The 25,290-nt window shown below is 53.8% G+C and overlaps 1 protein-coding gene across 5 annotated transcripts in view; it reads right to left on the minus strand.

Moving 5' to 3' along the window:
• RGS3 (regulator of G protein signaling 3) overlaps positions 1-25,290 on the minus strand; it is a 129,374-nt gene that overhangs the window by 986 nt on the left and 103,098 nt on the right. For 4 of the 5 annotated variants that reach the window (XM_068553060.1, XM_068553063.1, XM_068553062.1 and 1 more), the window contains 5 exons: positions 15,492-16,460; positions 6,199-6,263; positions 2,347-2,448; positions 1,919-1,980; positions 1,120-1,286 (listed from right to left, as the gene is read on the minus strand). In XM_068553060.1, coding sequence (XP_068409161.1) covers positions 1,120-1,286; positions 1,919-1,980; positions 2,347-2,448; positions 6,199-6,263; positions 15,492-16,460 — 1,365 coding nt within the window. Of the gene's footprint in view, positions 1-1,119; positions 1,287-1,918; positions 1,981-2,346; positions 2,449-2,547; positions 2,762-6,198; positions 6,264-15,491; positions 16,461-25,290 lie in introns of those variants that run through there. The other variant, XM_068553065.1, reaches the window with a different exon arrangement.

The raw sequence follows: 25,290 nt of genomic DNA on the forward strand, positions 1-25,290 counted from the left end.
ACGTGGTCAAGGCTGCCTGCAAGAAGCTGCTCCTAGGGGCCAGGGGCCGGGACAGGACCTGCCCAGCCTCTCACCCCCAAGCCCTTCTGCTCCACGTCTTAAGGTTCAGAGGGGAGGCCCGCAGGTTAGCGGAATCAAGTCCTGGCTTGGTCACTTACTGTAGGGGTGGTAGAGTTTATAGGGCCCGAAATCACTGCCTCTAGGGTCAGGCTGCCCAAGTTCAAATCCCAGCAGTGCCACATCTAGGTGTGTGCCCTTAAGCAAATCACTTAAGTGCTCTGAGCCTCAAATGTCTTATGTATAGGGTAGCATAATAGTACATTCCTCAGACTTCCCTGGTGGCGCAGCAGTTAAGAATCCGCCTGCCAATGCAGGGGACACGGGTTTGATCCCTGGTCCGGGAAGATCCCACATGCCGCGGAGCAACTAAGCCCGTGCACCACAACTACTGAAGCCCGTGCGTCCTAGAGCCCACGTGCCGCAACTACTGAGCCCGCATGCTGCAACCACTGAAGCCCACGTGCTGCAACTACTGAGCCCGCATGCTGCAACCACTGAAGCCCACGCGCCTAGAGCCCGTGCTCCACAACAAGAGAAGCCACTGCAATAAGAAGCCCGTGCACCACAACAAAGACCCGACGCAGCCAATAAATAAATAAATAAAATTAATTTTAAAAATTAAAAAAAAAAATAGTACATTCCTCAGAGTTGTGAAAATTAAGCATGATCATCCATATTAAACAGACACAGCTGGCACACAGGAAGCACTCAATACATGTTAGGCTCTCTGAGACTGTCTCATTTTTAAAATGAAAATTATATTAAAAATTATTTTACAGGTTGTCATGAGGGTTAAATATGAGAGCTCATACGTGAAGGGCTTAGCATGTGCCTGGCACCCAGCAGCACATTGACAGTGGCCATTTTTGTTATCAGTCAGGATTCTGTTCTCCCTGGGGCCCCAGCCTGCTTCCTCTTCAACCTGGGCACATGGTCCCTAGAATCAGTCTGGCCTCTCTCCTTCCTGAGCTCCTCTTTTTGAGGCTTCCAGGCACCCCAATCACTGAGAGGCCACTGGGCATGGGGATGGGGGCCCGAGGGCCCAGCCCAAAGCCCTACCTCCTTGCACGCCTGGATCGCGATGTACTCAGCAAAGATCTTCTTGGCCTTGGCCGCCATCTTGGACTGTGACTTGACCTTCTTGAAGTCCTCGCATGCCAGCCAGAATTCCAGGTTCTCCTCACTAAACTCAGTGCGGAGGAAGGCTTGGAACACCGCTAGCCCATCTGTGAGGAGAAGCCCAGACCCTGGGGTGAGAGGCCAAACCAGCCCCTCCTGACCTCAGGCCCCCCAGCTTACCCTCCTGGGGCCTTTCAGGTGCAACTGCTGGGATCTTAGTAAACTGACCCACTCCTGAGAGCCAGGAACCCTGGCATATGGTCCCACCCCTGCCATTGCCTCTTTGTGGGCCTTGGCCAGGTCACTCCCCATCTGTGCCTCAGTTTCCTCATCTGTCAAATGGGGATCATCAGCCTTATTCCCCGGAGCCCTGTGAGGATCAGAGGGGTTCCCACCCACGAGATGGCAGGCGCATCTGGCCCACTGTTAAGCCCTCAGTACATGGAAATGTTTATTGTTATTCTGGGAATATGGGTCTGAGCACACAGGTCCCAACGGCCTCTGGCAGGCAGTGCCAGCTCCCATGGACAGGGAGGGGCTGGCAGCAGCCGGCTCCAAGGCCAGACCAAGGGCCTCGGCCTTTCCCAATGGTAGGGACACCTAACTGGGTGTCCTGGGCCCAGGAAAGAGGGAAAGGTAACCTCTGCAGAGCCAGACGCACTCTCTGGGCCTGGGAGAGGAGGAAAGGAGGAGGGGGGAGAGACACAGGGAGGGAACAGGCCGGCTGGCCCCCACTTACATTTGTGGACCAGCAGCTTCTCCAAGGACTCGCCCCACTTGAGTGCTTCCTCTGAGGTGGGCCTGAGGGGTGAGGCAAGGGGCACAGTGAGGGAAGTGGGGCGGCTAGGGCTGGGTGACCTCTGTCAGCTGCCTTGGCCCACAAAGTAGCTTAGCCCGGCTGGGGAGCCCAGGAGGGGGCCCACCCCCTTTCTTGGGGCCGGCATCACTTCTATCCCCACCTCTGCCCCTCCCTGGTCATCCTTCCCAGGACAGCATCTCCCCATGAGGGCTGCTCGTGCCGGGTACCAGGCTTCCTCTACGAGAGCCTCCATCGCCCCAGAGCTGGATCAAGCCAACAGCCTTCTCTCTTAACCCCACTGCTAGCCCTGCTCCCACAGGGACCAGCAAGTGTCTGAGGGGGGCCCAGGGGTGCCAGAGAGGACCTACTTGAATGACTTCGTCACTTTGTCTGCCTTGCCCGCTGGCTGGGCCCCAGGGGATTCGTTCCGCCGCCTGAAGATGCCCAGCTTGTTCTTCATGTCCTTGGCTCTGGGGACAAAAGCAGAAAAGGGGGTCAGTCAGCCTGGCACACTCGACCGCTGCAAATTCAGGGTCGGGAGGGTGAAGGCTGGGGTGAGGGGCACCTACTCCTTCATGGTGTGCCGCCTCTGGAGGTTCCCGTTCCGAGTGAGGTACATGCCTCGGAGCATCGCTGTAGGGCCCCCCACCTTGTTGCCTGGGACGGTCTGCTGGGAGCACCCCAGGCTCTTGTTCCCAACCCGCGTCCCAGGCGGCAACGGTGCGGGGCTGCAGCCGAGCGCTCGCTGGGATCCCAGCTGGAGGACTGGCCTCCCAGGCACAGGCTGGGCTGGGACTCAGACAGGAGGAGCCAGGAAATGGGAGGGACCAGGACCGGAGCAGAAAAAAAATATCCCTCCTGGCCAACCCTGAGAGGGAGCCTGTGAAAGGGGCATGTGTCTGTAAGGGGTGGCCTCTGGGGCCCGCCCAGGCAGGAAGCCAGACCCATTATTTGTGACTGGCCTCCCCGTTGCCATGGCAGCGCCCTGGGAAGGAGGAGAAAACAAGTCAGCAAATTGCTGGGAGGGAAGGCGGGAGGGAGGGGAGGCTCTGCCCACCTGGGTGGCAGGACTGGCTATTTTTAGCCAAGAACCATTTTTAGCCCTGCCATTCCCCCAGGCAGATTTCAGCCCTGGGCAAGCTGCTGGCAAGAAAGGGGTTAAGTGTCTCATGCTCATGTTTGCCTCCCCCTTGTCCCTAGACCCCTACTCTGGGCACCTCCTAGAGAAAGTTCCTGCCAGAAGACAGCTCAGCCTGTCATTGGCTTTGGATCCATCCATCCATGAATATGCAGAATGTCCCACAAAGTTTCAGTAGTTTTAAGCCTGAATAACTTCAAAAGTACAAATCCTATAAACTCTCAAAAACATGATTTGAAATGAATTAATTTTTTCATGCATATTTAGTCTTATGACATTTGAGTAATAAATTTTTTGTTTTATTTTTGATCTCTGCCCTTCTGATTACAGATGAAAAATGCTGACTTAACGAAAAATTAAATGCGTAAGATTAAAAATGTGTTATCAAAATCACAAAGCTAAATAAGTGTAAAAGAAATTTGAATAGTTGAACTCTCAAATGTGTTTTATAAATTGGGAGCATACCTCTGAAGTTATTCAAGCTTCAAAGGGCACTAAGACCTATGGGACACCCTGTTTAATAAAGGAAAGTGGTCCAGGGTGGAGGTTAAAAGCTACAGTGCGGCAGCAAGACAGTCTTGGGTTCAAATCCCAGCTCCAGCAGTTACCAACTGTGTGCCCTTTGTCAGGTTACCTGACCTCTCTGAATGTCAAGTTTTCTCATCTGTTAAACACAGATGATAATAGTACCTACCATCTGCTGGGGTTGTTTTGAGGCAAGGAGAAAATGCACAGAAAGCTTTAGCACAGTGCCTGGGGCAAAAGCGCTCAGGCTTAATCCATACTTGTCCTGAGGGTCTGGGACAGCTGATTAGAGATTGGGATCCTGCTCTAGCAGATTCCAAGCCAATGAGATAAGGCCAAGGAGTCCAGGGACTGGACTGGTAAGGACCAAGGCCCTCAGAGAGCCCTGGCGTGGCTAGGAGTGAGAGAGCCTGGCTTCCTGGGGCACAGTGCTCTGTCTCAGAGCCCCGGCTCCTGGCCCGCTCCCAGGGAGCAGGGGAAGCTTGCCTGAGGTCCAACCTGCAGGCTGCCACCATCCACCTGGGCTCCTTGCTGGCTCAGAGACCACTGTGTTTCTCTGTGGCTGGAGGAGGCTGAAGCCCCTGCCCAGCCAAGCCTTTCCTCCCAGATGCACAGCTGGGCAGACTCACAGCTGCAGGGCACAGCTGGAGAGGTCCTCAGAAGTCCCTGGTTGCCACACGGGCAACTCGAGAAAGGATGGCAGAGCTCAGAGGTGCCTCATGTGTCCCCACGTGGGCCCAGAGAGCAGAACAGGGACCCACAAGAGGAAGCTAAAGGAACACTTTCCTCCAATCAGAGCCATGAAAAGATGGAATGAGTGCCCTCTGGGGAATGGACTCCTGTCACTAGAGGCTCAAAGGCTACTTAGCTGGGGTGCTGTGGACTTCCTTCAGGGTGTTCTGCACCAAGCTTAAAAATAACAGGTTCCATGGGAGTTCCCTGGTGGTCCAGTGGTTAGGACTCCGTGCTTCCACTGCAGGGGGCCCGGGTTAGATCCCTGGTCAGGGAACTAAGATCCCATAAGCAGCGCGGCAAGGCCCAAAAAATTAATTAATTAATTAATTAATTAATTAATAATAACAGGCTCTGAATAAATAAATACATAAATTTTAAAATATACATATATTTATATATACTTTTAGAGCCAACATGCCAGGTTTCAGATCTCAACTCTACCACTTCCTTGCTTTGTGACCTTGGACAAGTAGTAACTTAACCTCTTTCTGCCTCAGTTTACTCACTTGCAAAATAGAGTAAATAAGAAAAAAGAAATGTAAAATAAAAATTATGGTAAAGGTTAAATTAGATAATATATGTAATGCACACAGAATAGTGCCTAGCACAATAAACATGAGTTATTTTTATTATCGTCCCAGATTCTAAGAGTCCTTGACTAAGCTTTTAAGAATGTGAACTTCAGGCGGTCAAAAGGCAGCGCCCGCTTTGAAAGAAGGCTAGAGTTGGTGGAACAGGGCAGCTCCAGCACCCTGGATGCCCACCCTCTGCTGCCCTCCACTGCTCCACCCCTGGGAGCACCACCCACGGCAGCTCTGATGCTGCCTGGACCGGATGGTTGGTGCAAAGAATTATTTTTGTTTGTGCATTTTACCTTCCCTACAAAGTGTGACTGCTCCTGGCTGCAGAGTGAGAGAAGCCTACAGTTGCTGCAGGAAACTGGAGAGGGCAGGGGAAGCTGGGGAAAGAGTTTCTAGGGAGTGGACCCCAGCCAAGGTCGAGGTCAGGGAAGAAGGTTGCAGGAGGCATCCGGGAAGGACTCCTGTTCTCCACACCCCCGGGCCCAACTGGTGCATAATGGTGGGCACTACAGGACCTGGAGGGGGAGGGGTTCCCTCTGTGGGCCACCAGGTGCCTCACTGCCTCCTCCCATCCCTGCCCCCCACAGTCTCCAGGGCCCGAGGTACAAAGAGACCCGAGAAGAAACCACTCACTCTCTGTTAATGAATGAGCGCCTCTAACAAACCTCCGAATCGAATCGAAAGTATAAATAGTCGCGGGAGCGGGGTAGGGGGGAGAGGAGCGTGGCCAGAAAGGTACCGGATCTGCTCTCTGAGCCAGCAGCACCCCCTTCTGGCAATCCCCAAGACCGCTAGCATTCAAGAGCTCGAGAGGAGAAAGGGGAATCCCATGACCAGTCTGGTCAGCCCCTTCTCAGAGGGAGCAAAGAACTTGTCGTGGTCACTTGGCCGCTGCTTGGCTTAGCAGCTGGACAGGGCCAGGGCAACCTGGTTGGTTGCTTCTGCTTCGTTCCCTGTGGCTTCCAGATACTAAATCAGCACCTTGCCTCACTCTGAGTGGGTGCTGAGGGCAGTGGTGGGTGCTCAGGACCCTGGTGACCTTACCCTGGGGCCACTGCTAAGTCCCAAGATCCCGTTGTTCACGGGTGTCTGTCTGGGGCAGGACTGGGTTCAGCCCCTTCTCTCCGCCTCTACCCCTAGGCCACTGGGCATGGGGAATAAGCCAGAGGGCAAGGACGAAGTGGGGGGCAGGGAGCCCCCCCCCATCACTAGGGTGAGGACCAGGGATCTTTCCAACGTACAGGTTTTTGCTCTTTCTCTTCCGGGAGGCGTCATCATCGTCCCCAGCTGTGTCAGCCCCACTCATCTGCAGAGAAAACACAGACACGTTGCAGTCTGGGTACGCAGGGGCGGCTGCCTGAGCAAAGAGAGGCTCAGGGACCCAGCAGCTCCTACAAACCACCCCCACCTCCATGCTCCCACCCCTTGAAGAACAGGGGAGGGAGGAAGACCCCGCTACAGCGAGCAATCTGTTCATGGAGTGCGGCTGGCTTAGCAGAGCCTCCACCCAAAGGAGCCTCCTCCTGATACACGGCTTGTGCGGGAGAAGCCAGAAACACAGCATTCATGGCGGTAGGGCAGGCCAGAGAGGAAGCTTCAGTGAAGGTTCTACTGTGTGACTTAGCCAATTGCTGTCCCTCTCTGAGCCTCTAGTGCTTTTAATTTCAAAATGGAGATCATAATGACTAACCAACTCAGGATTCTGAGGTTTTAAAGAGACCTGGGATTGGTCAGCAGTGTGTTAAGTAAATTATCACACAGGAGAGCACCTCTCTTGCCTTAAAGCTTTCCATGGCTCCCGAGTACCCTCGGGATAATGTCCAAACTCCCTGACATGACATGCAGGGTCTACCATCTTAGGAGCTGGTCAGAAAGCTCCATAACAACCTCAGTTACAACTCCTTTGGTTATCTCTCTGGCCCGACCCCTACTCCAGCAACCTCTTCAAGCTGCCCTCTAGCCAGAAGGAATGTCTTCACAGCCCGGTCCCCTCACCTCGGGCTTTGCACGTGCTATTCCTTCCATGGGGGATGCTTTTATGACTCTCCCTCTCCTCCTAAGACCCAGCCTCAGGAAAGACCTGACCTCGGGTAAGCTGCTTAAATGCCTCCTCACCTGGGAAGCCCTCCTTGACCCCTAGACCAAGGGTGTGCCCCCTTCACCCCTTGTGAGTTCCCCACTATAACCAACATGGCTTCTTCCAAATCTGTCTCCTCTACTGGACTGTGAGTTCCCAAGAGCAGGGCCTCTGTCTGCCTTCACCTCTGTCTAGGTCACCTTGACTGGGCCTGGTATACATTAGGAGCTCAAGAAATACTTGTTAAATGAATGAATGAATCAAGAGAGAGGGAAAGCAGGCTGGGGATGATGTGTCTTGAAGGCCTCACTGCTTGATCCAAGGCCTGCACCTTTCTTCCCCGGGGCTCCATTGAGCCCACCCCCACCTGCTTGCCCTTGCCTGTGCTGTGCCCCCTTCCTGGAACGCTCTCTCCTCTTCTGCCCAGTCTCTACCTCCTCCCAGTCTGCTACTCCTCGCCTCCTCCAGACCACTCCAGGCTCCCACCAGCTCTACTGGGGCCGCCCTCTGTCGCCCTGCCTGTGCGTGCCCAGCCTCCTCCAGGGGAAACCAGGGCCCCCACAGTGCCACTCCAGAGCGGGAGCACAGGAAATGCTCTGAGATATTGGAGGAGGTAGAGCTAAGGGTAGGCTGGGCTTGGACACTATGTCCTAAGATAAGACAGAAGGCCCCCAGATGTGAATCGCAGCTCGGACTCCTCATGAGCCATACCCTGGGCCTCAGTTTCCTCATTTGTAAAATAAAGAAGATGGGCTAAACCTTTAAATACAGTGTTCTCAATTCTGGCAAGAAAAGTGGCCTTAATCCAGATATAGCCAGCAGGGGGAGCTACCAGCCTCAGTGGTGCAACCACCCGCGGATGGATGGATGGATGAATTACAGCTTCATTCATGGAGCTCATGCTACAGGCCAGACCTCAGAATGGGCATTATCCAGACACTATCTCATTAATCTTCAGAGTAAGTCCATAAAGTAAACAGAACCTCAGAGAAGTTAAGTCACCTGTCCAAGGATTTAAGTGACAGCCTTTAAGTGACAGCTGGAATCTAGGTGTGTCTGAATTCAGGGCCTGTGTTTCTCCGCCAGAGGATGCTGCTAGTTAAATGCAGGGGATGGGGCACATTTTGAATGCCTTCAATGAAAGACTCAGGGGAAATGCTGCCTCTTTCCTGAGAACGCTGCCCTACCGAGGTTGTAAACACGTGTGTACGTGCACACACAGGCACACGCCCGTCTGTGGTGTGGGATTCCGGATCTACAGCTTGCAGCCAGGCCTGGGTATAGATCCTGCTGCCATTGACTTTGGAGACGTTTCCTGGCCTCTCAGCTTCAGCTTCTTTAGCTCTAGCAGAGGCATGGTGACGGCCACCTAACCCGCTGTTGAGAGATTCACCAGGATAAAGTCTGGGCCCCCAAGGCCCAACCTGGCACACAGGGCGCCCTCAGTAATCGGGGACCACCAGCATTCACAGCCCAGTGAACGCTGTCACTGTCACCCCATGCACGCAGGTCACAGTTGTGCTGGGCTGGCTGGGCCGTGCCTGAAGCCCCCATCCGTGGGAAAGGGCCGCCAGCACTGGGCTTCCTCCCATTTAACCTCAGCTTCCGCACTTTATCGGCCCCACACAATGGGCCTGGGGACCACTCCCGCCCCGCCCGGCACCCCCAGCCTCTGCACTGCTGGGAAATGGGCTCTTCCTTCCACTGCTGGGAGGGGGTCATCTTCTCCAGGGTCGGGCCTTCACCAATCTGCCTGACAGAGGGGCCAGGGAACTCTAGCCCTGGGAGTCGGCCCCCAAAGCGGCTAGCGAAACCCACACACCAAGGGGTGCTGTGTGCCAGGAAGAGAAGAAACTGAGACAGAGAGTCAGGGTTCTGACTTCCAGCCTCAGGGTGGCTCCCAAGCCTCCTGTCTCCAAGAGCTGCAGCGAGGCCTGCCCAGGGCCCAGCACGCAAAGGGGCCTCTCCTTCCCATCTGCTCCCCACTGCCTGCTCTGCTCCATGGCCCTCCCTGCTGAGAGGCGAACCCAGAACCACTCAGCCCTCCCTTCACTCCAGACAGAAATCCCTGGGGCCTGCCCAGCGCCCCGGCCACCTCCAGGGACTGGAAGAATAATTATAATTCGTATTGTAATTATAACTATAATAATAGTCATGGTTAAGAGTTAAATGCTAAACTGCCTGGATTTGAGGGGCTTCCCTGGTGGCTTAGAATCAGTGGTTAAGAATCTGCCTGCCAATGCAGGGGTCACAGGTTCGAGCCCCGGTCCGGGAAGATCCCACATGCCGCGGAGCAACTGAGCCCGCAAGCCGCAACTACTGAGCCTGTGTGCCACAGCTACTGAAGTCCGCATGCCTAGAGCCTGTGCTCTGCAACAAGAGAAATCACCACAATGAGAAGCCCGCGCACCGCAAAGAAGAGAAGCCCCCGCTCGCCGCAACTAGAGAAAGCCCACGCGCAGCAACGAAGACCCAACACAGCCAAAGATAAAATAAATTTACTTTAAAAAACAATAATAATAAAAAAATTAACTGCCTGGATTTGAATCCCAGCTCAGTCACTTAGCTAATTGACCTTAGCCAAATTACATCCCTTCTCTGTGCCTCAGTTTCTTTATTTGTAAGATGAGGATAATAATTGGACCTACCTCATAGGGCCGTTATGAGGATTAATGAACACATGCGAAAGTGCCTGGTACTGGAAGTGCTCAATAACTATAAGCTATGGTGGTTATTGCTGTTATTTACTATATGCCAGGCAATGTGCTAAAGTGCCATATCATACTTTAATTTAACCTTCTCAACAATTCTAAGAGCTATTTGCTGTTATTTTCCCCAGTTTACAGCTGAGGAAACTGAGGCCCAGAGGAGTCCAGTAACTTGCCTGGGCTCTCCGAGCTGGCCAGTAGCAGAGAATTTCAGGTCTGGCTCCAGAGCCCACCCATGACTGAGGGCTCTTCTGTGAGCAGGGCCTCACCTGATTTCTCCTATTGGTCCTGATCCGACTTCTGGGGCCACCTGGCCATGCCTGGCTGCTCTCTCTGACCCAGACTATCCTGACAGACCCCAAGGAACCTTGTAGAAACACTGGAGCTAAACTCTACACTTATTTGTTTAGACAGAGGAAACAGTCCTTTAGGCTTTTTAAAAATAGGAGGCTAGAAGGTATTATCACGTCTTGGAGCTGGAAGGCACCTCTTGTCTGACCTGCAGCCTAGGTGGTAAGCTTAGTGCAGCAGGGCTGGCACCCTCGGCTGACAGCCTCTGCCCAAGCCGGTTTCCTGCAGGAGGGGAGAATGAAGCACAGCCAGGGAGGGGCCACGGCCTCTTCTCCTCACTGTCAAAGCATGACCCGTGATCCTGGGCCAAGCCAGGCCAGGCTGGGGTGAAATTCAATGGCAGCATCGTGGGCTGAGACACAGATACTCTTGGAGCTCCCCCGGCTCCCAGGAAAAGGACAGACACAGGCCCGTGGATCTGCTCTGCCAGACCTCCAGGGAGCAGCCGGCAAGGCGGGGGTCTGGCAGCAGAGGGCACTGTGAGACAACTCAACCCAGCACAAGGGGCCAGCTTCAGGGGATGACCCGCGGGATAAGCCTGGGGGATCTTTTCCTCTCTAGACCTCAGGCAGCCCATCCATAAGATGATCGTGGCCGAGTGGACCATCTCTCAGGTCTGTCTGGTTCAGACAGTCCTATACACAGCAGAAATCACTCAGTGTACAAGAGGGAGGAATGACAGGTGAGGCGAGGAGTAACATAGGGACTGTCACCCCTGTGATAGGCAGCATGCTCTCTGGCCAGTCTCAGCTTAGCCACACAGCAGCACAATGACAGGCCTGAGGCCACACCAGCTCTGTCTGGTCCTCCTGGGTCTCATTCTATCACAGGATCACTACTGTGGGCACAGAGCTGTCAACAGGCTGCAATCTTCTTGAAGCCCTGGGACAACTCCGTGAAGACTTAGCATTCCGATTTTATAAGAGAAAACTAAAGCTCAGAGAAAAAAACATAACTTGGCCTAGGTCTCAGGACCAGGAGGGAGGAAACAGAGTTGAAACATTAATGCAGCCCATCTGACTCCACAGCCTGAAGACCTCACCCCTCTCCTCTTCACCTCTTGCCTGGAAACTGTGATCTGTTGGCATCCATGGACCGCCCCCTGGAAAGCCAGGCCCAAGCCAGGAAGATGGAAGTCACAGGAAAACCCGTCGCCTCCCCCGGCTGCCATCCCCCCACACCCTGCCCCTCACCAGCAAGAGGTGTGCAGGGTCTGGGGTAGAGCCAGAGACAACTGGACAGGGTGAGGCCACTGTCCAGCTCCATCATCACGTGGCCTGGGACAAACCCTTCTCCCTAGGCCTCAGGCTCCCCACTGTAAGATGAGTACAACTGGTCCCAGCTCGCGGCAGTGTTGTGAAGGCTAGAACGGGGAGCTGGAGGCGCCTAGTGAATGCTGGGAGAACCGTTACTACTCTTGCTAGCCACCTCCCCCTCCTCCTCTTCATCACCATCATCATCAACACGATTCCCATTTATGGAGCACCTAGCAGGTGCTGAGTGCCAGGCACTGATCTGAACACTTTACCCGAGTCAGGCTCTTTAATCTTCCCAGCAACGCTATGAAGGAGGTATCAATATTATTTACTGATAATACCTATTTTACTGATGAGGAAACTGAGGGACAGAGAAGGGCAGGGACTTGCCCAAGGCCCACTGCCAGTGAGGGATGGAGGGAGACCAGGGTACCTGTCCAGCCTAGACTTCACTTCCCCCTGACAAGGGTTAGCTTCTTACTGAAGTTGGCTGTCCGGAGGGAGCAGGATATGAACGATGATGAGGGACTTGAGGCCTGGCAAGCAGAAGCCACTTGGAAGGGTAGCCACCAAGGGGCTAGTGGCAGCCTCTGAGGTCCCTGCCAGCTTAGTTACTCAAGCCCAAGAAAGGAAGCAACAGGCCAAAAGAGGGTGGGGGCGGGGAGGATGCCAGTGGGAACCTTTGGCACCCAAAGGAGGAAGTGGAGACAGGAGAGAGCTGGCCCAGGCCTGCTGGACTACCAGGTGGAAGTATCTGCTCCAAAATAGGAGCTGAGATCAACGGATTTAGGGAACTAGAAATGTACATGAGAATGTATGTGAATTTATCTGTCTACAAATATTTGTATTGGAGCAAGGGGGGCAGGGGACATAACTTGGAAGGGTCTGGTGGGGGCACTGAAATTGGGAGGCGCAAGGTAGGTGGCAAGCCCTTAGACTTCAGCCGTCCTCCAGAGGAGAGTGTCCAGGCCTGGCCTGAGTCAGCCTGAAGCCTCACCTCAGTAGGAGAGTCCTGGCCTCTTTCCTATAGAAGCTGCCTCAAGAAATGGCCTAAGATGGTGATACTCAAACTATGCGGAACGTTCCAATCCCTGAGGGCTTTGTTTAAAATGCAAGGTCTGGGACTTCCCTGGTGGCGCAGTGGTTAAGAATCTGCCTGCCAATGCAGGGGACACGGGTTCGAGCCCTGGTCCGGGAAGATCCCACATGCCGTGGAGCAACTAAGCCTGTGCGCCATAACTACTGAGCCTGCGCTCTAGAGCCCACGAGCCACAACTACTGAGCCTGCGTGCTGCAACTACTGAAGCCCAGGAGCCTAGAGCCCCTGCTCCTCAACAAGAGAAGCCACCACAGTGAGAAGCCTGCGCACCGCAACAAAGAGTAGCCCCCGCTCGCTGCAACTAGAGACAGCCTGCGCACAGCAACAAAGACCCAACGCAGCCAAAATAAATGAATAAATAAATTTATAAAAAAAAAAAAAAAAAAAAAAGATCCTGCAAGCCTAGCAGCGTGGCCAAAAAAAAATAAAAAATAACGGTCTGGGCACCACCCCCTGGAAATTCTGATTCCAGAAAATCTGATTCCAGATTCTGGGGTAGGGGGACTTAGAAATCTATATGTTAATAACCTATTCCCCAAAGAAGATATACAGATTGCCAACAAACACATGAAAGAATGCTCAACATCACTAATCATTAGAGAAATGCAAATCAAAACCACAATGAGGTATCACCTCACACCAGTCAGAATGGCCATAATCAAAAAATCTACAAACAATAAATGCTGGAAAGGGTGTGGAGAAAAGGGAACCCTCTTGCACTGCTGGTGGAAATGTAAACTGATACAGCCACTATGGAGAACAGTCTGGAGGTTCCTTAAAAAACTAAAAATAGAACTACCATATGACCCAGCAATCCCACTACTGGGCATATACCCTGAGAAAACCATAATTCAAAAAGAGTCATGTACCACAATGTTCACTGCAGCTCTATTTACAATAGCCAGGACATGGAAGCAACCTAAGTGTCCACTGACAGATGAATGGATAAAGAAGATGTGGCACGTATATACAATGGAATATTACTCAGCCATAAAAAGAAACGAAACTGAGTTATTTGTAGTGAGGTGGATGGACCTAGAGTCTGTCATACAGAGTGAAGTAAGTCAGAAAGAGAAAAACAAATACCATATGCTAACACATATATATGGAATCTAAAAAAAAAAAAAAAAATGGTCCTGAAGAGCCTAGGGGCAGGACAGGAATAAAGACACAGACGTAGAGAATGGACTTGAGGACACGGGGAGGGGGAAGGGTAAGCTGGGACGAAGTGAGAGAGTGGCATGGACTTATATACACTACCAAACGTAAAATAGCTAGCTAGTGGGAAGCAGCACATAGCACAGGGAGATCAGCTCGGTGCTTTGTGACCACCTAGAGGGGTGGGATAGGGAGGGTGGGAGGGAGACTCAAGAGGGAGGAGCTATGGGGACATATGTATATGTATAACTGATTCACTTTGTTATAAAGCAGAAACTAACACACCATTGTAAAGCAATTATATTGCAATAAAGATGTTAAAAAATAAATAAATAAATAACCTATTCCCCTGGTGATTTTGGAGCACATCAAAGTGCTTACAGATGAGGGATTTAGTTCCAATTCCTGGACACAAAGGCCTTTTCTGGAGGGCCCCAACCGGCCCTTCCAGCCCAGCCGCCTTTCAGCAGAAGGTGTCCTCCCACGTGCCCAGCGGCCTTATTGCTAGTGGCTGAGAAGCTAAGAAGGTTTCTGAGGCCGTGTCCCAACTTGGTGGGGAAATGTGCTGGAATCCATTAGTCATGTCTGCCATGGGTTTGGAGGCAGAAATGGCAGAATGAGTGCCACCCATCTACCATCCCTGCACTGTAAAAATCCCTTGTTCTAGCTAAATTGACTTCTACAGACAGTTTTGTCCCGGTCATGGTCTTTCACAGAATGCCTACCTCATCCCCTTTGTTTATTCTAAACCTGCCCAACCTTCAAGGCCACACTGAGGAGCATCTTTTGCCAGAAGCCTTCCCTCGTGCCCCTAGGCCCTTGGGGTCTCTCCTCCCTGAATCTGCACCTGCCTGGCCTCACAACAGTTGTCATAACAACACCTTGCACCACACTGGCTGTGAGCACCTCCACAGCATTCGCCTGGCGCCTGCACGAATGTCATCAGGCACTGGACCCTTTGGGTTCACCCTCAACCACCATGGGATGTGAGTGCTATTAATCTCTGCTTTTCAGAGAAGACACTAAGGCTCAGAAGAGCTGAGTGACTCACCCAAGGCCACACAGTTAGTAAGGGACAGAGCCCAGGCTCAAGCTGGCTAACGGGCTTCAAGGCCATGATGCAATCTTTTCACTGTTAGGACACCTTCGGGCCCCACACAGAAAAAGCATTCCTCACGGGCTGAGATCAGCCTCACACATTTCTGTGGCCCCTGCTGTGGCACAGAGCACAGGGCCTGGCACACAGCAGGAAATCAATAAATACTTATTCATCTAGTTATAAATATTTGCAAGAGGCAAAGAGCACAGTGGTTAAGAGCTCCAGCCCTGGAGCCACATTCTAATTCTGATTCAGACTTTTATAAATCGTGCGACCCGGTGCAAATCAGATAACCTCCCAGTGCCTCAGTTTCTTCACAACAGTATCTCCCTCACGGGGCTGTTGTGAGAGTTAATGAGTTCCTGTAAATTGCTTAGAATAATGCCAGCACAGAGGAAATATGTGCTGTCATGCTTGTTGGCTGATACATTTCTAGTCTGGCTAGGCCTGGACCAAGTGTAAATTATAACTATTTCTCCAGTTATGATGTTGGATCTTTTAGATCCAAATACACCTGCTCTACTTTCTCTGGGTTCCCCCAGTACAACGGAGCTGTAAGAATATCTGGAGTCATAAAGTCTTGGGTTTAAGTCCAGGTTCTGCCTTCTTGGTCCCTCTGACCCTCAGTTTCATCCTCTGTCAAATGGGTGGAAGGCTCATTGGAAGGCTGAGAGAAGAACAGAGGTGGGACAAAGCAAAGGCTCCTTCCCTGCAGCTCCTGGACGCACGCTCCCTCCACCCCACCCTGTCATGTACCCACTCCCCCTCCACCCTTGGCCCCCTTACCTTCCTGTGTCCTGTGAAGAAGAGAGAAAGGTGGTGCATTGAGCCACCATTGCGGCCCAGTTCCTTCTTGAGGGTGCGGGGCGAAGGCATGGCCCAGGTGGACGCGGTGCCCTCTCCATCTGAGCAGTGCAAGGTAGTGTCGGAGGCGAAGCAGGGCCCGCGGGCCTCCTGCAGCAGGCTGCCCTCGCTGTGCGTCCGGCGCCGCAGCGAGTTCTGCACGCGCAGCGAGAGGCCTCCCTCCGCACCCTGGCCCGTCTCGATCATGCTGCTGCGCTTGGCCTCACCACGCTCTCCATAGTTGTCATCACTTGTGTCCTCGTCCTCGTCCTCCTCGCCCTCCTCGCCCTCCTCAGCCTCTTCTGCATCCTCCTCATCGCCCGAGCTGCCCCCCTCCGCCCCTGCCTTCTGACTGTAGGTGTTATCCAGCCGGACCTCGGGGATCACGAAGTTTGGCCTGGAGGCCACAGGCGAGTCTCCTGTGGCTGCTGGTGGGTCCCCAGAGCTCGTGGTCTCCTTAGCAAGGGGCTCAGCTGCCAGGGGGTCCTGGCTGGGGGGCAGGTCTTGACGGGGCGGAAGGTCCTGGGCAGGGGGGTCCTGGATGTCAGGGAGGTCTTTTCTGATTAGAGGGTCTTGGCTGGGAGAGGGTTCTTGCCCAGTGGGAAGGTCCTGGCATGGAAAGAAGGCTGGGGCTGTAGGGTGTTCCTGGCACGGTGAGGAGTCCTTGCTTGGCAAGGGTTCCTGGCCCGGAGGGTACTCTTTGCAGGAAGGTGAGTCTTTGCTGGATGGTGATTCTGGGCCAGCAGAAGGTTCCTGGCTGGAAGAGGAGTCCTCTTTCGGTGGAAGGTCTTGTCCTGGAGGAGGATCCTGGCCACGAGAGGGGTCCTTGCTGGGTGAGGGGTCCTTGGCACCCGGCCCCTTCCTTTCCTCCAAGGGCATCTCCCTCTTCTCATCTGCCTCGGTCTCAAACATCTGTGAAATAAAGAGAAAATGAGGAAGGCTCACAAGTAGAGGCTACTGTGCACAAGCCAATGTAACAGAGATTGAAACAAAATCAAGCAGTGACCCAAACCCCACACCCTACACTGTGAAAGCCCAAGTGCCACATGGAAACCTGACAGTCCCTTTGGCTTAACTGAATATGGGCTCCCACCCTTATTTCCTTGCTGGAAACTTCTGCTCCATCAAGACATGGTTGGTCATTTAAGGGAGAAGAGAGAGAGGTTAGTTACCATTATCTGGCTCCTACCATATGCCAGGGGCCATGGCAGATTAAACCCCTCTTATGTAATCTTCCCACTGGCCCTCTAAGGGAAATGTCATGGTCCCTCTGTGAATAAGTCACTCTGTGAATAAATGAGGAGCCGGACAGCCTTTGCCTTCATGAGCCAGAATCAAACCAAGCCCCAAGCCAGAGCAATCACCAGGTGGGAGAATCCTGGACCCAGCCAAAGGATATCTTCTACCTGAACCAAAGGTTTTAAAAAACCTTAGTGAGTCATTCAAATAAGAACTTGCTCTGAATGTTTAGATCTTTTTGAAACTAATAAAATGGAATAAAACCCGAACTTCAAAATATTTGCTCACACCTGGACTAGACAGATGTCACAGACACATGGAACCTCACTGAGGGATCATCCGTCCAGTGCTTTTGAAACTGTGTTTGGAGGAACCTCAGAAGTTCCACATACAAAAAGGGAAGCATTTCCTGCCTCACACACAACCCTCAGAACCCTTGGAGTTTTTGCTGGGTTCCTGCAGATTTCATTTGCAAAGGGAAAAATGGTGCCCTTGATGGGGTATGAAAAGCAGCTATCTCACAGGAAGACTGGGGCTCAGAGAAAGTCAGGGGTGTCTCAGTGTCACAGCCACACGGGAAAGTCAGTCAGGCCTGGGCTAGCTAGGTTGGGTCCCTCATCACAGTTCAGGACTTGGAATGCTGGACCTAGAACTACTCAGAGCCCAGGTTTCGTCTATGAAGAGGCCACAGCACCTAGAACTAATGAAAGAGAAAGATGCCACACATCCCTGGGAACTATAGAGTTACGCACGCGCGCGCGCGCACACACACATGCAGAGGTGGAAAATTTCAGGGCTAAATACCTCAGCACATAGGTTAAGAGGTCTTACTGTAGGGCTTCCCTGGTGGCACAGTGGTTGAGAATCTGCCCGCCAATGCAGGGGACACGGGTTCGAGCCCTGGTCTGGGAAGATCCCACATGCCGCGGAGCAACTGGGCCCGTGAGCCACAGCTACTGAGCCTGCGCGTCTGGAGCCCGTGCTCCGCAACAAGAGAGGCCGCGATAGTGAGAGGCCCGCGCACCGCGATGAAGAGTGGCCCCCGCTTGCCACAACTAGAGAAAAGCCCTCGCACAGAAACGAAGACCCAACACAGCCATAAATAAATAAATTTTTTAAAAAAAGAAAAAAAAGTTTAAAAAAAAAAAAGAGGTCTTACTGTAAAGACCACAAATGTCCATTTGATGGATGAGGAAGATGAGCCCAGAGAGCAGTGACTTATGCACCACTGCACAGCTGCCAGAGGCTGAAAGGCTATGCCTGCAGCTGGGAATTCTTTTAAGCCCTGGACCAGCCAGGCCTCACATCTGGGAATAAGTGGCCCAGCCACAGGTCGGGGCAGCTGCAGGGTGCTGCACACACGTGTCAGAGGTCACAGTGGCGTCTGGGAGCCCCAGAGCGGATGTGAAAGCCCGGTGCGGGTAAGAGCACCGCCTGGGAGGATGACAGTGAAAGGTCCTCCCCATCCACCACCCTGGGCGTTGGGGTGCGGAGAGAGTTGCTGAGCCAGGAGGGGAAGCCTCAGAGGACTCTAGGACCATGTGGCCAGGGTCTGGTTCCCAGGCACAGCCAAAGACAGGTGCCCACTCACCGGGAGGACTTCCTGCCCTGGAAATCCTGCCTGCAGCTCCAGGATGAAGACAACTCCACCCAGGAACCCCTTGGACCTCATTGCCTCAGACCCTGGAACTTCAGCGAGCCCAAATCTCCGCTGCACAGATGGGGAGGCTGAGGCCCAGAAAGGAGCAGGGGCCAACCTAGAATCACACAACGGGGCCAGGATAAGCCAGTCCCTAAACCCTCTGGGCCTCAGGCTCTCCACCTATGAAATGGGATAACCAATGTACCCAAGTGACACACCAGGAGAGTAGACTATAAAAAGTCCAAAGCTCTGAAATGGGATGATGGTGGTGGTAGTCATGGTGATTAAAACAATGGTCATGAACCTCAAACGGTGACACATCTTTCCCATGGACCCCTGGAAGCAAACTGTCAAACTCCCAGAGTCGAAGTTGGCAATTGTGATGCCAGGAGCCCCAATCCAGGAATCTCATCTGGGAACCTTAGTTTGTTCCCAGGGGGTCAGGGAGACCCTCCACTGCACTGACAGGAAGACAGAGGGCCCAGCCTGGACAGTGACCTAGGGACTTGCCCAAAGGCGCCCATAAACCCAAGGCTAAAAACAAACAAACAAACAAACAAAAAACCCAGGGCTAAGCTGGGGTTAAAGCCTGGCCTCTGGCTCCTTCTTCCCAAGCCCACTTCGGATCTCAGTCCCCAGAGCAACCCAGTGCCCCGCCCGTCCCCCACCCACCAGGGAGCCTTCTCCCTCAAGAAAAACAAACTTCAGCAGCCAGCTCCCTGGTGCCCTACATTCTCTCACCTCCCCACCCCGCCAGACCCCTCCATCTGGAAGGATGGACTAGGGAAGCAGCAATCGGTGCCCTCGGGGCCTGGCACTGGGCCCTGAGAGGGCAGCAGGCTGCACTTCCCCTTTCGGGGTTCGGGGGGCGCTGGGGCCTGTACCAGCAGTGACTGCGCTGAGCCCGCCCCCCCACCCCTAGGGAAAGTGCAGCAACAGACCCAAAACCAGAAATGCAAGTCAGCCTGCCTCTGCCAAATCCTGCCCTAAACCGAGGCCAAGCCAAACAAAGCCAGGAGGGGAAGTGCCTCTGTCCCCAGAGGGCCCCCGCCCCAGGGACACCGAGAAACCACCCAGGACCGAGGGTTCTCAGAGAGCCCGGCGGTTCCTGCTCAGACCGCCCGAGGTGGACTTTGGTTTTGATTCCAGGGGTGTCATTTCCCAGCCGTGCAAGAAAATGGCCAAGCCTCCCGACTTCTCCGAGCCCAGCCCCGTTTCCTTACCTGGAACAGAGCCATGATATCACACCAGACTCACAGGACTAAGTTAGTGTTCTTCACAGGGCCCAGCCCCAGAGAAGCATCTGATAAAGTGGGAGCTATTATTAGTCTAGGCTTATCTTAGAGATAGGGAAACTGAGGTCCCAGGGGCTAAGGGAATTACCTAAGAAATCCGAGGCTGATTCAGTATGAGGACCCCTGCCTCCCGGCCAACGGTCTCTCCCCACTTCCTTGGACCCTTACACACAACAGTTTGGGGCCCCAGGGGTCTAGAGGGAGGAGGAGCAGGCTGTGAGCACTGCTGGAGGCCCCTCACCCAGGCCCATCTGCCACAGGGCAGACACTGGCAAACACGGACCAGAGCTCATCGGTTCCATCCTGTGCTCCTGGACGGGGCTTGTGTGAGCACCTGAGCCGGTGCGGTCAGGCCTGTGTTCCTGGGAAAGCTAGGGCGGCATCGGGTACCTGGGGGGGGAGGGGGCCTCTGAAACCTTGGGGGAGAGGGTGGCAAGTGGGAGAATTAGGACAGGAAAAGAAATAAAGATGAGAGCCATAGTACAGAATGGATGCCGGGTGCGGGATCGTCCTGTGAGCAAGGGAATGACAAGGGCAGAGCCGCACTACGTGAAACTGCCCCGGGTGGTGTGAGCAGGACATGGGGGTGGCGGGAGGACTGGGACATGCATGCATACACGCAGTCATTCATTCTCCAAGTACTGAGTTAGGCCCTGGGGTCGGGGTGGGGACAGCAGCCGACAAGTCAGACACAGTCCCTGCCCTCAGCTGAGCAGAAAAACAGAGGTTAGACAATTGGTCTTAATGAGCGTGGTGAGTGCGCTCATGGAGAAAGTGCAGGCAGCTGGGGACACCCAGTTAGGCAGCTGTTACAGCAGCTTGGAGTGACAAGAATCCAGCCAAGGCGCCCCAGAGACCAGCCTGCTGGCCCAGGGCCCTGGGTCTGAGCGCTCCATGCAGCCGCCCCTCTTCTGTGGGGAGTGCGTATCTCTCCCATCCATCACTTCTTTGGCTTGGCTGGACCAGGGCTAATTCTGTGCGTGTCTCGCCCGCTAGAAGCACTCAGGAAATGAGCCAGGCCCTCTAAATGGAGCCTCTGTTTACGACATAATCAAATCCTCTCCCCAGTCCAATCCAGGGCTCGGAACGGGCTGGGGAAGGGTGACAGGTGTGACATCCAGAGGCCTGCTCACACCAGCTACGTCCCCTGGGCCCTAGACCCCCACCTGCTATTGGGGCTGAGGGTGGTGGCAGACTGCTGGAAATAACTTGCCCAATGTCACACAACTACTAAGCGTGGAGCCGGGTCGGCTGACCCCAGAGTCAACCTGCAGCTCGCACTCTGAGATGACTCATCACATCTACCACAGATGCCGCGCTCCTCATCTGCCCTCAGAAACCACTTCCTGCACTGGGCTGGGCTGGGCTGGGGTGGTGGAGGTCAGGGGGTGGGGGGTGAACTGGGGTTTCCCTCCATCTCCGGGTGGCCCTTACAAAGGATTTTCGGAAAGAGTCCTGGACATAATGCCGGAAGACCTGGGCTGGAATCCTGACCCCATCATTTGCTAGCTGTGTGATCCCAGACTATCGCTTCTGGGGACCAAGCCTGAGAAAGGACAGGAAAGTGCTCGGTGAAATGGAAAGTCGTTGGAGAAAGGGAGAGGCTACTAGAATTCCCACGTGGCCATTTGACCTCCAGGCCTGCCTTTTGAGACGGGGTTGCTCCTTCAAGTTCGGCATGCCTCTGGGTCTCTGGCTCGAGGCCGGCTTCCAGGAACCCCTGCCCAGCCTCCGTCCAGCTCCTCAGGCCTGGCTTCTTGACACCCAGAGGCTGAAGCCACCGCCCTGCCACGGGGGCCTCCAGGCTGTCCTCCTTCCCTGCCCCCACTGCAGCAAGTTTGGCAAAGTCCAGGAGAACGGAGGCAGCACCTTACAGTGGGGAGAGCACTGGATACTGATCCCCACTTCACACTTACTGGCTAGGTGACCTCGGGGGGAACCTCTCTGGGCCCGAGTTTCCTTAGCCGTAACACAGGACGCTGTGCGAGGAGTGAATGAGCTGATGTACACCCAGAGCTCGGCACCGTGCTGGTCCACAAGCACTCCACAGGCGGCAGCCGCAACCACCGCAGCACGGCCCCGCTTTGACATTTCCTTCCCTGGGTTTCCTCCAACTAGCCGATGACCCCTCTTCGCCGCCGCATCGCGGGCCTCTCGGCCTGTGTCCTGTTCGCTGGAACCTGCTCCAGCCCCCTCTCTCACCTCAGGCCCGCACGCTCCCTCGAGCGCTCATCCACTCCCCAGGCAACAAGAGCACCGTCTGGACCATCTGGTCATGGACAACACCCAGTCCCCGCTGCCAGCCCAGACCTGTCCTTTCTCAGAATGTTCTAGGCTCTGTGGATACAAGAATAAGAGAGACGTGATCCCTGTCCTGATGGAGCTTACAGGCTGGAGAGGAAGGCCTGGCATGAGCCAAGTCATCACCCACAGAAACAGTATGAAAAACACCGATCCACAGTGAAGGAAAACTGTAAGGTCCCGTGAGAGAATAAAGGGACGTGTGGGAAGGGCCACCCTGTGGAAGGACACTGAGGCTGAAATCTGCTCAGTGGGCAGGGACGAGCTCATGAGGGAGCCAACAGCACAGGCAAAGGCCCCGAGGCAGGAAGGCGAGCACCCTGGGGGACAGAGAGGACAGCCGTGCGGCTGGAGCCCAGGCACGGACATGGATACCTCCTTCCAGATATCCCACCAGCGCTCCCGAGTCAATGGACCCCAAACTGAACTCCTGACCTTCCCCCAAGTCCATTCCTCCTCTCGGAGTCTCTGTGTCAATGATGCCACAGCCTGCCCGAACCAGAGACCTGGGTATCGTTCTCTCTTCACTGCCACCCCACGGCCAATCACCAAATCCTCCTTGATTGTCTCTCGTAAAATCTAAAGAATCTTTCCACTGGGGGAGGTTATGTGTGTGCAGGGACAGGAAGTATTGGGAACTCTCTGTACTTTCCTCTCAATTCCTAAAACTACTCTGAAAAATAAAGTTGATTAAAAAGGAAGAAAAGAATCCACTCTCACCGTCTCCACTTACCACCATCTGCCTCAAGACCACGACATCTCACACCGAGATTGATGCTGACCTCCCAGCCGTGGTCCACGCCCCTCTGCTCCTTCTCTGTGCCCTGTCAGAGGAGTCTTCTAAATGCAAATCTGACCCTGTCACTCCTCGGCTTAAAACCTTGACGTGGCTCCCCAGTGCCCTCCAGATAAAGCCCAAATTCTGTAGCCCTGGAAGACGCTGGGCTTTGTCTCTCCCTCTAGCCTCACCTCTCCCCACTCGCCATTTTACGTGTTGATGATGAATGAATGAATGAATGAATGGATGGATGGACGAATGAATGGGCAATCCAACGAACTTCACAGACCATCTAGATTCTTATTACTCAAAGTGGGATGTGTGAAGCCGCAGCAGCAGTACCTAGGAGCTCCTATGAAATACAGAATCTCAGGCCTCAGTCCACACTTACTGGATCAGAACCCACATTTAACCAAGATCCCAGGTGATTCATTTGCATATTAAAGTTTGCAAAGTACTGATCCAGACTATCGGTTCTCAACAGAGAGATATACTTTAGAATCTGTGGAACATTTAAAAAATATCTATATCTGGGCCCAGTGCCAGACCTACTGGATAAGAGTCCCCAGAAGTAGGGCCCAGGCATCTTGACCTTTTCTTGACTCCCCAGAAAATTCTGGGAGCTGCCTCCATTAACAGACAAGGTGACTAAAGCCCAGGGAAGGGAGGCAATATGCCCAAGGTCACACAACAGAATCAGGACTAGAATCGAGACCAGAACCTAGTTTGGTACCAGTTCCAATACATGGCACTCCCTCTGCAATGGAGCCCACGCAGAAGAGGCAGGACCTCGGCAGCCCCTGGTCCAGGCTGGGCAGCTGACAAGCCTGCTAGAGTCAGCTACCCGTTCACGCTCCCTATGAACAGAGGCCCAACTGCAGGAGGAGAGAGTGGAAGGAGGAGGAATTTGACTGCAGACTGAAAATTCTCTGTCCCTAAAGAATCACACAACAACTCACTGATCTGTCAGGGGCTCAGGAAGGCAGGCAACACACCACAGCAGGGAGCATACCCATTGTACTGAAAGCAGTACTGAGGCACAGAGGAGAAGCAGCTCACCTACACACAGGGAAGAGGAAGCCCTGAGGAGTGAGAAGAGAGGGGACCCCTCTTAGAAACCTTCCCTACTCTTGGCAATGTCACCTGGCTAAGTCAGAAGAACATGCCCTCAGGCCTGGCCTTTGGAGCCTGCTGAGATGCCCACCACCCTCCTGGATGACCAGCTTCTCACCAGGCAGGGGAAGCAGCTCCCAAGGTCTGGGTTTCCAGTACTGTGCCCCCCGTCACCACCTCGCCAAGCCCCTTCTCCTCTCGGGCCTTCCGTGTGCATGGGGGGCCTGGACTCGCAGTCTCTGCCCCCAACCCCACCGCCCCAAAGACCCGTTCTACACCTCCAGCCTTATTCTCATCTGAAAGCCATGCGAGTGGAGAACAGAAGTTTCCCCAGTCTCTTCCTGCCCCTGTGGTGACTGATGCCTCCGTCAGAAAGTGAGTGCGGCCCCATGGGCCTCTCCTACCCCACCCCGGGGCTCTCTGCTCAAGATCCAGTTCTCCTGTGAGTTCCACCACCACTCCCTTCCCACTTGACACCCTCTTTCTCTCCCTGATCCAGATGTGTGCACGTACACTGTCTCATTTCCTTATTATCTCAACCTTATTGTCTCAACCTTATTATCTCAACCAAGTCCACTTCCTGCCCATCTCTTGGAGCCCAGTTAAATGCTCCCTGGGATACCCTGGCTAGAGGGCTCTCTGCTCTCCTGCCAATGCCTGGCCTGCACTGCTGTCATGGCCCTGGGCAGGCTCTGCTTTGGCTCATTAGGATTGTGTCCCTGGCTTACTCACCTCCACCCCCACCCCAACCCCCAGAGATACTCAGCAAATACCTACAGAGCCCCAGTCCTGTGCCAGGGCCTGTGTGGGGCACCGGAGCCAAACGGTGGCAAGACACATGTCTTTCCCCGAAGGCACTGGGTCTCTGGGTGAGAGAACCAGGTAAGGGGCCCATGTCAATCTCCCACCGACCCACCACCACCCCCAAGGGGCTATGGAAGCACAGAGACAGCAGGAAAGACTGGGATGGCTCTTGGAGGAGGTTGGGAAAGGGATGGGAGAGGGTATCCAGGCCAAAGCCAGAGACAGCATGGAATATTTGAGGAAGTGCAGGTGGTTCCATGGAGCAGAAGCATGGCTATGTTAAGGAATTCGAACTTTACCCTGAAAGCAACGTTTACTTAGTGCTGTAAAGATAAGGAAGGCGGAGCTAGAGATGGTGGAAGCAGAAAACTGAAAAAGATGGGTGGAGAGGGGAAGAGAGAAAGCATTAACTGAGCATCTACTAGACAGCAGCCACTGCAACAGTTGCTTTACCTACACTTTCTCGTGTCTAGCAACATTATGAGGTCAGTAGCAACATTGGCCCCATTTTACAAATAAGGAATCTGGGACTCAGATAAGTTAAGTAACTTACACAACGTCAAAAACTGA

Source organism: Eschrichtius robustus, chromosome 10 (genome assembly GCF_028021215.1).
Source record: "Eschrichtius robustus isolate mEscRob2 chromosome 10, mEscRob2.pri, whole genome shotgun sequence".
NCBI classification, from domain to species: Eukaryota; Metazoa; Chordata; class Mammalia; order Artiodactyla; family Eschrichtiidae; genus Eschrichtius; species Eschrichtius robustus.